The sequence below is a fragment of the Lampetra planeri genome, chromosome 21 (assembly GCF_965212315.1).
Source record: "Lampetra planeri chromosome 21, kcLamPlan1.2.h2, whole genome shotgun sequence".
NCBI lineage: Eukaryota > Metazoa > Chordata > Hyperoartia > Petromyzontiformes > Petromyzontidae > Lampetra > Lampetra planeri.
In genome coordinates, this window is record NC_136127.1 from 1,363,235 (window position 1) to 1,375,975 (window position 12,741).

General features: G+C 42.7%; 1 protein-coding gene and 1 pseudogene across 4 annotated transcripts in view; one reads left to right on the forward strand and one right to left on the reverse strand.

Moving 5' to 3' along the window:
* IFT88 (intraflagellar transport 88) overlaps positions 1–12,741 on the forward strand; it is a 95,059-nt gene that overhangs the window by 75,663 nt on the left and 6,655 nt on the right. For all 4 annotated transcript variants that reach the window (XM_078603707.1, XM_078603703.1, XM_078603704.1 and 1 more), the window contains 3 exons: positions 3,870–3,976; positions 5,397–5,457; positions 10,626–10,736. In XM_078603707.1, coding sequence (XP_078459833.1) covers positions 3,870–3,976; positions 5,397–5,457; positions 10,626–10,736 — 279 coding nt within the window. The remainder of the gene's footprint in view (positions 1–3,869; positions 3,977–5,396; positions 5,458–10,625; positions 10,737–12,741) is intronic.
* On the reverse strand, positions 6,223–9,273 carry LOC144724759 (protein Wnt-5b-like; annotated as a pseudogene).

Genomic DNA, 12,741 nt, shown 5'->3' on the forward strand with positions numbered 1-12,741 from the left:
TTTAAGGCCACCACACAGAGACGATCACCCCTCTCTGTTACCTGTGTTGCTCTCGCTATGTATCTTGGTGATATCTGTCTGCTAATATGTCTGTCTATAGTTTTCTGGTTAGATTTTATGTCGCTATTTCATTATACCTGATGATGATTGCTTGTGTTGCAATCGAAATGTCATATTCTATTATTTAATTTAATTTATTATTTTATCTTTAGACGTGACTTAACCGAAAGAAACAAATAACTAGTCAGTCAGTTTATTTAGGTTAAGGCCCGTTGAGCTAATAAGCCCTTTTTCAATGAGGACCCAGTCAAACCATGTTTCAAAATGGCTGAGCACATTACATAGGATGGGAGGATTTACAGGGGCTGTTTCGTGCGGATGATGTGACGGTAGCTAGCACATTACACGGGAAGGGAGGGTCTTCAGGGGCTTTATAGCATAGCTGATAAGACAGTAGCAAGCACGCTACATGGGAAGGGAGGGTTTACTTTGACTGCATAGCACGGCTGATGTGACGGTTTGCAGTACATTACATGGGAAGGGAAGGTTTACAGGGGCTACATAGCACAAAAGCAGGACATTTTTTATAAACATGGCCAATAATAAATAATACAAAATCAGAACTATATACAATGTACATACAATTTACATAGATATCACCTAAGCAGACGCTATCTAGGTCAAACCTTTGGAAATGCCTTGTCAGGCTCCCACCGAAATTTGTATAATCCACTTACATTTTTTCCTTTCCAATTTCTATCGAAAATAACACAGCAGCTGCATGCACACCTGTTTGCAGATTACAAGGGAAATGTAGATTTACAGGGACTTTGAATCTACCTTCTCTTTCAATAAAAGTGGAAGAATATGAGTAAATATAGACAATGCATCACACTTTATTTGTATGAATTTGGGTTTAAATTATAAAAACAAATATTTTAAGGCCCAATACTGTACCGGTGAAACGTTCATAAACACTTTGTTAAATATGTGTCGATCGCTCTCCAACACACTCAATCAGACTCAAAATATTTATATTGTAGGAGGAATCTGATGAGCTATGAAGCTCTTTTTGACAAATGTCCAGTCGGGGCACGAGGTCAGAAAGTTACAACAACAAACAAGACAAAAACACGATAGTGCAAAGTACACCAAAGGTGAACCAGTCACGACAATAAATAAACAAATGCAAATAAATCAAGTTTATGAGTACAAATTGGAAAGTCTATTAATTCCGGCCGATTTTTCAACAATAAATGCGAGCTTGGACAAGGCAGCAAAACAACAACAACAACAACAGTCCCAGGCCACAGCAACACAAAAAACGGTCCCTCAATAAACTTGCACACTACATTTCGATTTAAAGCTTTCGTGACTGCAGGGATTCATCTTCTTGGTTCTTTCGGTAAAGTCACGTAGAAGGGAAGTAATAAAATAATAAAAATGAAACATAATAAAACAATTCTCACGACGTTTCGGCCACAACGCAAGCAGCCGTCCTCAGGCGAAGAATGAAACACCACCAAGCTTGGAGCGTATATTTAAGCTGGGTTAGAGGGGGGGAGGTGGGAAGAAGAGCGCCTAGACAAAATAATTTGCATATCAAGAGGAATTCAGCATATGGAAAATGCGTAGGAGGTGGGCTGGGGGGGTTCCAAATCAATACTATGCCCGTGCATTATGCAGGATTAGCAGCATCAAAGGGTGGGGGGAGGGGGGTAGCATTAACAAAGGAAAGGAATGTTAATAGTATGTAGCTGCAGTTACTAAACAACCACGTAAAAAACTAAAGTATAAACTGCATAACAAACTAAAGTATAAACTACATAGCATCATCAGTATACTTACTATATTCTACAATAAGCTGAGTTACTAACAGTAAGTAATACATACAAAATTCTACGTTGTAAAAAATTATATAATATGCTTCCATCTAAACTTTATTCTCTTACATCACACGCGTCTATACCGTACTATATACTGCCATAGACAAACCCAACATTAAATTACATACTGTATTGCTATAAACCACCCTATACCTTATACATTTTAATATAACACTATGTATTATTCTACCCACCCTAATGTGTATCGAAATGGTTTATTACGTCCTTCCAGTGATTGCTAAGCCAGACAATTTTAACCGAGAAGATGGATTCTGGCTTAGCAATCACTGGAAGGACGTAATAAACCATTTCGATACACATTAGGGTGGGTAGAATAATACATAGTGTTATATTAAAATGTATAAGGTATAGGATGGTTTATAGCAATACAGTATGTAATTTACTGTTGGGTTTGTCTATGGCAGTATATAGTACGGTATAGACGCGTGTGATGTAAGAGAATAAAGTTTAGATGGAAGCATATTATATAATTTTTTACAACGTAGAATTTTGTATGTATTACTTACTGTTAGTAACTCAGCTTATTGTAGAATATAGTAAGCATACTGATGATGCTATGTAGTTTATACTTTAGTTTGTTATGCAGTTTATACTTTAGTTTTGTACGTGGTTGTTTAGTAACTGCAGCTACATACTATTAACATTCCTTTCCTTTGTTAATGCTACCCTCCCCCCCCTTTGATGCTGCTAATCCTGCATAATGCACGGGCATAGTATTGATTTGGAACCCCCCAGCCCACCTCCTACGCATTTTCCATATGCTGAATTCCTCTTGATATGCAAATTATTTTGTCTAGGCGCTCTTCTTCCCACCTCCCCCCCTCTAACCCAGCTTAAATATACGCTCCAAGCTTGGTGGTGTTTCATTCTTCGCCTGAGGACGGCTGCTTGCGTTGTGGCCGAAACGTCGTGAGAATTGTTTAATTATGTTTTATTTTTATTATTTTATTACTTCCCTTCTACGTGACTTTACCGAAAGAACCAAGAAGATTGCACACTACAATTTAACTTTTGAACACTGGTGTGCTGAAGCATGAATACATTGTCACGTTTGTTACTCACGTGACAACTTTGTCTATTTGGTTGAGTCGGGTGGAGGAGGGTGCACGATACACTTTGGCATTTTAGTCACACGATGATCTGACCCAACAGTCAATTATGAATCGAGATCATAAAGGATTTGTTTAATAATAGCGGAATTTCAGATCAGTGCTGCCCAATAAACATTTGTTTAAGCAAGTCTACCTTTTTGTTTCATTGAGTGCCATTAAAATATACGTATATAGTGAACCTCCCAACAGTTTAACAAGTAGTCTTTCGCGACCATTATTATTCATAATAAAGGGTTATTTGGGTTAGATCGCGTAAATATAAATGTGTCGGTAACTAACCCACCACCACTCGACACAGCCACTTATTAAGGTTTTACTTCTCATTCTTTTTTCCATGAATCCTATTATCTGCAAGGCCATGGGAACAGAATACGCCATACGTATCAACTGTGATGATCCAGTGGAAACCTGGCCATTATTTATTCGCTTAGAAGTGGCAGTGCATCCCCACATTGTTGCTCTTAAGAAGAGACACACTGTGTCTGTTACATTGTTAATGATCCCTTCTTACATTTCATCCCATCATGCCTGCATTCTCAAAACTGCACTGTCTTGGAAATGTGTTGCAATTCCACCCTGTATAAAATCATTGATTGTCAATAGAACCGCGAGGTAGAAATTCCGTGAAGCATTTTAATGGCGAGCCTTTGTAAAGCATCTAAGTTTTGTAAATGTTATTGTCGTATGTTAATATCTGTGTACGGGAGCACGAACACATGCACACAGAAAGTGCACCAAGCTTGGCACAAGCGCCGCAGTGACGTCACCTCCACTTGGTGGTGAACGGCGGTTGTGGTTGTTGCACACACGTGTACTTGTGCACGTGTGCACTTACCTGGCAACGTCCTAGGCCTGAAGTTCCTGGTGCGGTTGTGTAACGACATGGGACTGAAGGAGGCCCAGGAGTATGCCACTAAGTTGAAGCGTGCTGAGAAGGCTCGGGACGTCAAGGAACAGGCAAGGGCATGCGTTTGCAGGGTTGCGTGCCCGCACGTTTTTATACACCCGAGCACACTCAGAAGTTGCTATAATTTTCATCTGCGTGGGAGTGATGTTGCCACAGTGTCTGCCGTGGACTCGATACACCCTAAGATTACGTAGCTAAGGGAGTATTAGGAAGCCACTGGAGCTATGCACTTTTAACTCGGGAGTGAAAACTCATTTCTTGATAGCTGCTTTTTGTATTTAGTTGTCCTCCCGCACCTCCGATGAGCACAGTTGACTACGTACAGTGCGAAATAAGTTCAGCATTAATACATACGTACATTGTTTTAATGGAAATGACAGAAAGGACCCACATTTTGTATATTTTCAAACAAAATGCATCTAAATATTGTATAGATTTTGTGAAATCGTAAGAAATTATATATTATAAACATTTTGGTTCAATGTAAACACCTGTTTTGTTCGGGCCTGTCGGATGAGAGGTTGAGCAGTAATTTGTGTGGTTGCGTGCACACCTCTAAACTATTACTTTGGAGTCAGGATTGGTGTAGCGGCCAGATTTCATTCTGTTCAACCATACTGCCAGACTTGCTGAGCTGCTCGATGACCAGGAGATGGCAGCACAGAAAATGGGTTTGTGACAATTCAGTGTAAGGCTTTGGCATGTAGTATATATGTAGAATTTCTTTCGACACCGTACGTCGCCAACCGCACTAAACGGAGGTGCGGGGGAAGGACAACAAACTAAACACAAACAGCACTTTTAAAGAAATTAGTTTTCAATCTAGATTTAAAAGTGCAGAGCTCCAGTGGATTCCTAATATCGAAAGTAAGAGCCTTCCAGAGGGCCGCAGAAGCGCATCATGTGCATTGGTTTTCTTCTTGTGTCTTGATTTCCTCTGGCATCAAAACAGACATCAACATTAGGAATTGGCCAAATAAAACAAATGACAAATTGCGGACTAATGCAGTGTCTTCCTTAAACAGTCTTGAGATTCAGTGAGGCTTCCCTGCATCTGTATAAATCAAGGATAAAAATGTATATTATTATAATTTTGGCTGTACGCTTATAAACATGTCCTGTTTAGGTTTGCAAGTTCAACGTATTTATGGAGCAATTATAAGTGGGAAATGTTCATTTTTATTATGGCCCTGAAGGTCATTGGGAGAATTCCACATTCCTCTGATCGGGGCCAGTCGCTTCCCCATAGGACAATGCTGTGTTTTGTCTCGTAAGTTTGGCCGTATCTTTGGTGATTTACGGCAGCATGGCGGTCATGTTAATGACCACAAATACATGGCACACTGTTGACCCACAACCAGAATTTGAACTCGCAGGCTTTCTGTTTGAATGAGCATCCTTGCCGCAGTGACACCCAGTCAGGTTCTATTAATCATTTCGTGCGTGCTGTGTTGTGGGTGTGCTTTACAGAGAGTGAAGTCTGGGCGTGTTGGGAGTGGTCGGACGCTGAGGGAGGGCAGTGCAGGGAGTGGTGAGTACTCTGACAACCCCACTGTTGATTCATTGAAAGATCTTTGCTATCCCACATACAACTCAAGAATAAAAAGCAGCGCAATGATGAGCACTTAACTAAAAACCAGCAAACAATCCTCACTCCCGAATGCAAGTTTATTCATTGAGAGGGCGTTGTGACCTTTCATTGAAAATAAGCAAAACATTTTAGCGTGAGGGAACTAATAAATCGGTGACCACTTCCACATCGCCACCCAGGCGTTACAAAGCGGTGGGTATTGAGCGAACACGAGAGATCGCGCAGCACTGTGGGGTTTGAACCCGGAGAAGGGAGACTGGGCACTGCACACCAGCATCCACCCATTGCGGTGAACAAATGAATGTGCACACAGATGTATGTAGTCAAGAGATGGTGCCATCAAATTGATTGTACTGCACACATAACAGTTGAATATAAGATAAAACTAAACTATCTTTACTCTTTGGTTCTTTTGGTAAAGTCACGTAGGTTTAAAATAAAATAAATAACGACGTTTTGATCACAACACAAGTGGTCGTCCTCAGGCGGATTGGTCTGATCGTTTAGAGAAGTCGATTTAGTGATGATATTGTTGGTTTTTGTGGCTAGGCTGTTGGTGGGATCTCTGTTGATTTTGTGTTGCTCTGGCTTCTTTAGAATCCAGAGCTTCTTTAGAAGCCAGAGCCACACGTTAAAAAGTTAGATGTTAACAAGATTGTCATCAATTAGAGTAACATCCCAATTCCTGACAGCCTAAAATTGGTACTAGCGAAAGGGTTGAATTTCGCAGTCACCCCTAAACATATCCCAGTGGATCATATAATCGCCCAGGTCGACGTAGCCCTCGAAGGCTTGGGACACATCCCGGTAGACGTTGCTAGATCTGAAATCGCTGCTCTCCTCAAAAATGCTAAGAATCCCATTAGCAACATCAGCACGGACGAGCGTTTTTAACTCTAAATTAAAAAAACAGAGATGACATTGTCATCCTCTCAGCCGACAAGGGCAATGCCACTGTCACCACGGATACAACCACTTAAAACAACAAAATTCAGTACCTTCTTAATGATGGCAGCTATACCAAAATCATCAGATCCCACCAACCGCCTAGCCACAAAAAACAACAATATCATCACTAAATCGAGTTCTCTAATCGATCAGACCAAGCCGCCTGAGGACGAGCTCTTGTGTTGCGATCGAAACGTCGTGATTTATTTTATACCTACGTGACTTTACCGAAAGAACTAAAGAGTATGGATTCCTGCAGTCATGAAAGCTTAAAATCAAGATTAAACTATATTTATTTTATCAGGTAAGGCCCACTGAGCTATCAAGCTCTTTTTCAGAAGCAACCTGGCCACAAATGATAGCTCAACGAAGTGGCTTATCAAGTAGAGATTTATAGCAGTCATATACTCTAAATGCATGTTTCTAAATGTGGAGGGAAAACCCGGTGAAAAATCCCTGTGACCACGGGAAGAACACACAAACTCCAAATATACAGACATCAGGGTCAAAATTGAACTCACGACCTCCTATATACAAGGCGATGTAGTTAACACCTCGCCACCGTAGCGCCCCGTTGTAAGCACAGAGAATACACTCAAGACAAATGCATGTGGCAGAGGCCACACACTTGTAAGGATGATTATAATTATGGCAGCTGATTGACTCTGGAAGCCAGACATATACACTGAGAGTACAACAACAACAACACCCACAAAATTCAGTTTCAGTTCAGTTTCATGTATTAGGTATAACCCTGTGAGCCATGTGGCTCTTGACTCGGGTGCAACTGCAACAAACAAAAATATGAACAAGAAACATCTTAAAGTGACTACACGCAACAGAAAAATCCAGGAAAAAACAGCAAAGTCTTTCAGAAAAAACACCGTATTTTAACGCTGTAAACTAAGTTTCTCCAAACACGCAGTGGAATGGTTAAAAAATTACCTCTCTTCTCTCACCCAAACTGTATTCATAGATGGCTGGAGGTCAAACTGTGTTAAGATAACAAAAGGAGTTCCACAGGGCTCCATCCTTAGCCCCCTTTTGTTCTCTCTTTATGTCAATGACTTGGGCACTGACCTGGATCATTCCAGGGTAAATCTTTTTGCAGATGACACGATACTGATTACTGCTGGCCGTTCTCTGGATGACGTGATTGCTAAGCTCCAGGGTGATTTCAACAAACTACAACATCAGCCAGTTGCTCTTAAACTAGTCCTGAATACCTCCAAAACCAAGGTGGTATGCTTCTCACCAGGACTACAGCAGGAAGTTATTTTCCCCAATTACATTCCTTAAATAATTATCAAATAGAGCAAGTCAAGAGCTATAAGTATATTGGGGTCATCCTTGATTCAAAACTGAATTTTAATGATCACATTGATTATATTGGTAAAAAGACAAAAATAAAAATTGGTTTTCTGTATCGACACAAGCACTGCTTTCCCCCTATGTTCCTTTTGGAATTGATAAAAGTTACCATACTGCCTCTACTTGATTACTGTGACATCATATATAAATCAGCCCCCAGTACTGTACTGAAGAAGCTTGACTCAATTTATCACTCGGCCTTAAGATTTGCATTGAACTGCCCATATAGGACCCACCACTGCGATCTCTACATTGGGTCAAACTTAACATCTCTTAATGATCGACGGCTTGTGCATCAGATCTTATTTATTCACGATGTACTTATAAAAAGCAGACTACCTGCTGGATCTCCTCACTGTTTCGAAGAACAAATGTGACCTAAGGTCTTCGCTCATTTACCAGCTTCACATTCCTTATTGCCATACAAATACTGGACGAAGGGCCTTTGCTATTGATGCCCCCAGGGTCTGAAATACTATCGCCAATAAACTGCAACTTGGATCACTACCTGTGAGATCTTCACTCAAAAATCTCAGTGGGATGCAAGTAAAACAATAACAACCATAAGACAATTTAGATCTTAAATATAAGAACTGTATCCTGCGGCGAGATCTGAATCCTGAGACCGGACAATTACACTAAAACATAACGAGTAACAGTTAAAGCGAAATCAATGTATTAATCACGATTGGTAATACTACCCTAGACAACGAAGCCGAGCTTAAGTGTATACATTTGCATAATTGCATAAAATGATTTACTTTTTCATTTTTGTGGACACAATATATACAACAATCCACCCCATCCGCCCACTCACCAGCCGGCCGGCCTCGGTTTTGTGCAAATTCATCTGGCCGAGCTTCGCCAAAGACTCCCATCCTCCTCGTCGCCTCCTGCGATTGCGTTCGTGCGCATCCACAAACCACCTGGCGAATCGGTATCCATTTTCGACGTCGTGTGTGGAGCTGCCCCTCCGGGAAAAGAGTGGCAGGTTCATGGTATCGGGAACGACCCGGGAGCAGTTGCCCTGCAGCGCCCCTGGCGGCTGGCGCGCGCCACCGCGTGGACCACTCCGGCGGCGGTGATGGCGGAGACGAGGGCGGCTTCGCGCGTGCCCTTCTGAGCCACGGGGTCGAGCGTGTCCTCCGCGCCGGGCGTGGTGCAGTTCCACCGTTTGGCCCGGAATTGGTGCTGACACTCGGCAAGCGCTAGCCGGGCGTCCTCGGCCACGTGCGCCACGTGGTTTGGGTGCTGCAGGCATATTTTGCGCTGTCTGGGGGATAGCCCCGGCGCCACGATGCACAGCAGCCGATACTCAGGGTCGAAGTTGGGGGCCCACAGTGCCAGCGACCATCAAGAGGCGCTCGCGACTGCCCACAGCTGTGCGAAGGTGCAGAGTCCCAGCAGGGAGCAGCTCCTGCGTCGCAGGGGACCCATCGGAATCCTCGTGGCGAGCGGCGTGCATGTGATAGCCACAGATCTTATGAGCTGTTATTGCAGAGTCATAATGTCTTGTTCCTTCATATCCAAGTTGAATGTAATCATGTTACCTTGTTGGTTTACCCAACGGTGTCCATCGTTATCAAAAAACCGCACCTCTCTTCGAAAAAAAAGCCACGGTTTTCACGAAAAAATACTGAAAGGAGGAGGAAGAAGAAGAATGCAAAAACAAACTTAAATAAAAATTCGTTGCGTTTCGAAGTTTAGCGCGGACATTTAAAGCGGCAATCTCTTCGATTCCAGCGACGTAAACCATGGTGCTTGTGCCAGGATAGGTGCAAGTTGAGTCCACGTGAAGTGTGGAAGGCTTGCTGGTAGGAAGTCACGGGACAGACCCAGGTGTTATGGGTTTGATAGACTTAGATGATTGGCAGAGTTATAAAGCAAAATATCTGTCAGTCATCTAAGTCTGTCAACCCATACCGATATTCAGGCAGGAGGGCATGCGCACGAGTATAACATTTGTGTATGGCAGCCATCAGCATGCTCCAATTAATACTAAACAATGCCACTTCATACCCATCACCAATGAGGCGTTTACAAAACTAAAAACAAAACTCTTCAAAAGTGTCAGCAACCTACACTACTTCATAATTTCCACACCCCCTCTCGTGTTCCAAAGTGCCTCTTTCACACAGAAATCTGCAGTTTTCACAACCCCTATGTGTAATTATCTTTTCTGCTAGGGTCTTACGTAGAATTTTGTTAAGGGCGAGTATAACTTTTGTCAAGAGTTGTTTTGAGTTCAGTATAATTGTTATGCTCCTGAACCTGGTTCTCAGTTCACGCCAACATAATTATTTTCATTATTGCCGCTAAAGTAGGTATTACATTAACATGAATCACGCACCTATAATTCTAAGTCAGAATTACGTGTAACACACCCTCACTCTTCGTTATCAAACCGTACCACTTCCTGCTGCGTGCTTAAGTTGCTTGTCTTGTAGTAAGTGATTGCAGTGTCGACGCCTGTAAGCTGCACACCCCGTACACTGCACGAGGAGACAGAGCACCGTACAACAGCAGTAGAAGAGGGTCAGCAAGTTCGTACACGGCTTAGCAGAAAGCGGCTTTCTCGAGATGAGCGTCTCTGACCTCCTTTGTTAGCGACATTGGGCTGTCACCTGGTTTTAAATAATGCTCTGATTATTATTGCCTCAACATTTGCTATGGGGAATCTTTTGTGACTGTGAATGCTCATCGGTATAATCAGCAATGTTCGATGTTGATTTTATTTCCATGTAATTATGTTTGCGGATGTGCTCGTGTGCGCTTGTGTGTGCCCGTAGACAGGGGAGGAAGTGGCCAGGGCGTACGCGCGGAAAGGCTGAGTGGCAAGTTGCGTTCCGTCGCCCCTGGTGGGCAAGGTTATGATAGCAGCAACCCTGGCAAGCCGATCGGTAAGTCACTTTACAAAATAACAATACCAAATAATGCAATTTAGTAAAGCGCACAATATTTGAGAGACGTAAATGATTGTGACTCTTGAGTTACGGAGGTAACCTCAGCGTCGCTCGAGAGCTGAGCGAAGGAGGTGGTGGGCCCTTGAAGTGTCCGTAAAGTCGGTGAGGACTGAACGCTACTGCGTGCATGCATCATAATGGATTTACAGACGCCGTAGGCTACCGGCTATTACTTTCAATAAGCCTTCCGCTATTGTAATAGCAATTAAAAGCTCCTCATAGAACACCTTCTTATCCGGGTTTTTGTTATTTGCCAGGGGTGAGCTGGTATGCAGTAATGTGCCATTATATGAGGAGCCCCAAGAATATGCATGAGTTTTATAGATTGCGTTACAAACTTCAGTCATGGCCATGCAACGGGTAAGGCCGCCCAAAACAAATAAAGATGGATTTCTTATTATTACAGTGAGGGAAAAAAGTATTTGATCCCCTGCTGATTTTGTACATTTGCCCACTGACGAAGAAATTATCAGTCTTTAATTTTAATGGTAGGTTTATTTGAACAGTGAGAGACAGAATAACAACAAAAACATCCAGAAAAACGCATGTCAAAAAATGTATGAATTGATTTGCATTTTAATGAGGGAAATAAGTATTTGACCCCTCTGCAAAACATGACTTAGTACTTGGTGGCAAAACCCTTGTTGGCAATCACAGAGGTCAGACGTTTCTTGTAGTTGGCCACCAGGTTTGCACACATCTCAGGAGGGATTTTGTCCCACTCCTCTTTGCAGATCTTCTCCAAGTCATTAAGGTTTCGAGGCTGACGTTTGGCAACTCGAACCTTCAGCTCCCTCCACATTTTTTCTATGGGATTCAGGTCTGGAGACTGGCTAGGCCACTCCATGAACTTAATGTGCTTCTTCTTGAGCCACTCCTTTGTTGCCTTGGCCGTGTGTTTTGGGTAATTGTCATGCTGGAATACCCATCCACGACCCATTTTCAATGCCCTGGCTGAGGGAAGGAGGTTCTCACCCAAGATTTGACGGTACATGGCCCCGTCCATCGTCCCTTTGGTGCAGTGAAGTTGTCCTGTCCCCTTAGCAGAAAAACACCCCCAAAGCATGTTTCCACCTCCATGTTTGGCGGTGGGGATGGTGTTACTGGGGTCATAGGCAGCATTCCTCCTCCAAACACAGCGAGTTGAGTTGATGCCAAAGAGTTCCATTTTGGTCACATCTGACCACAACACTTTCACCCAGTTGTCCTCTGAATCATTCAGATGTTCATTAACAAACTTCAGACGGGCATGTATATGTGCTTTCTTGAGCAGGGGGACCTTGCGGGCGTTGCAGGATTTCAGCCCTTAACGGTGTAGTGTGTTACCAACTGTTTTCTTGGTGACTATGGTCCCAGCTGCCTTGAGATCATTGACAAGATCCTCTCGTGTAGTTCTGGGCTGATTCCTCACCGGTCTCATGATCATTGCAACTCCATGAGGTGAGATCTTGCATGGAGCCCCAGGCTGAGGGAGATTGACAGTTCTTTTGTGTTTCTTCCATTTGCGAATAATCGCACCAACTGTTGTCACCTTCTCACCAAGCTGCTTGGCGATGGTCTTGTAGCCCATTCCAGCCTTGTGTCGGTCTTCAATCTTGTCCCTGACATCCTTGGAGAGCTCTTCGGTCTTGGCCATGGTGGAGAGTTTGGAAACTGATTGAATGATTGCTTCTGTGAACAGGTATCTTTTATACAGGTAACAAGCTGAGATTAGGAGCACTCCCTTTAAGAGTGTGCTCCTAATGTCAGCTCGTTACCTGTATAAAAGACACCTGGGAGCCAGAAATCTTTCTGATTGAGAGGGGGTCAAATGCTTATTTCCCTCATTAAAATGCAAATCAATTTATAACATTTTTGACATGCGTTTTTCTGGATGTTTTTGTTGTTATTCTGTCTCTCACTGTTCAAATAAACCTTCCATTAAAATTATAGAGTGATCATT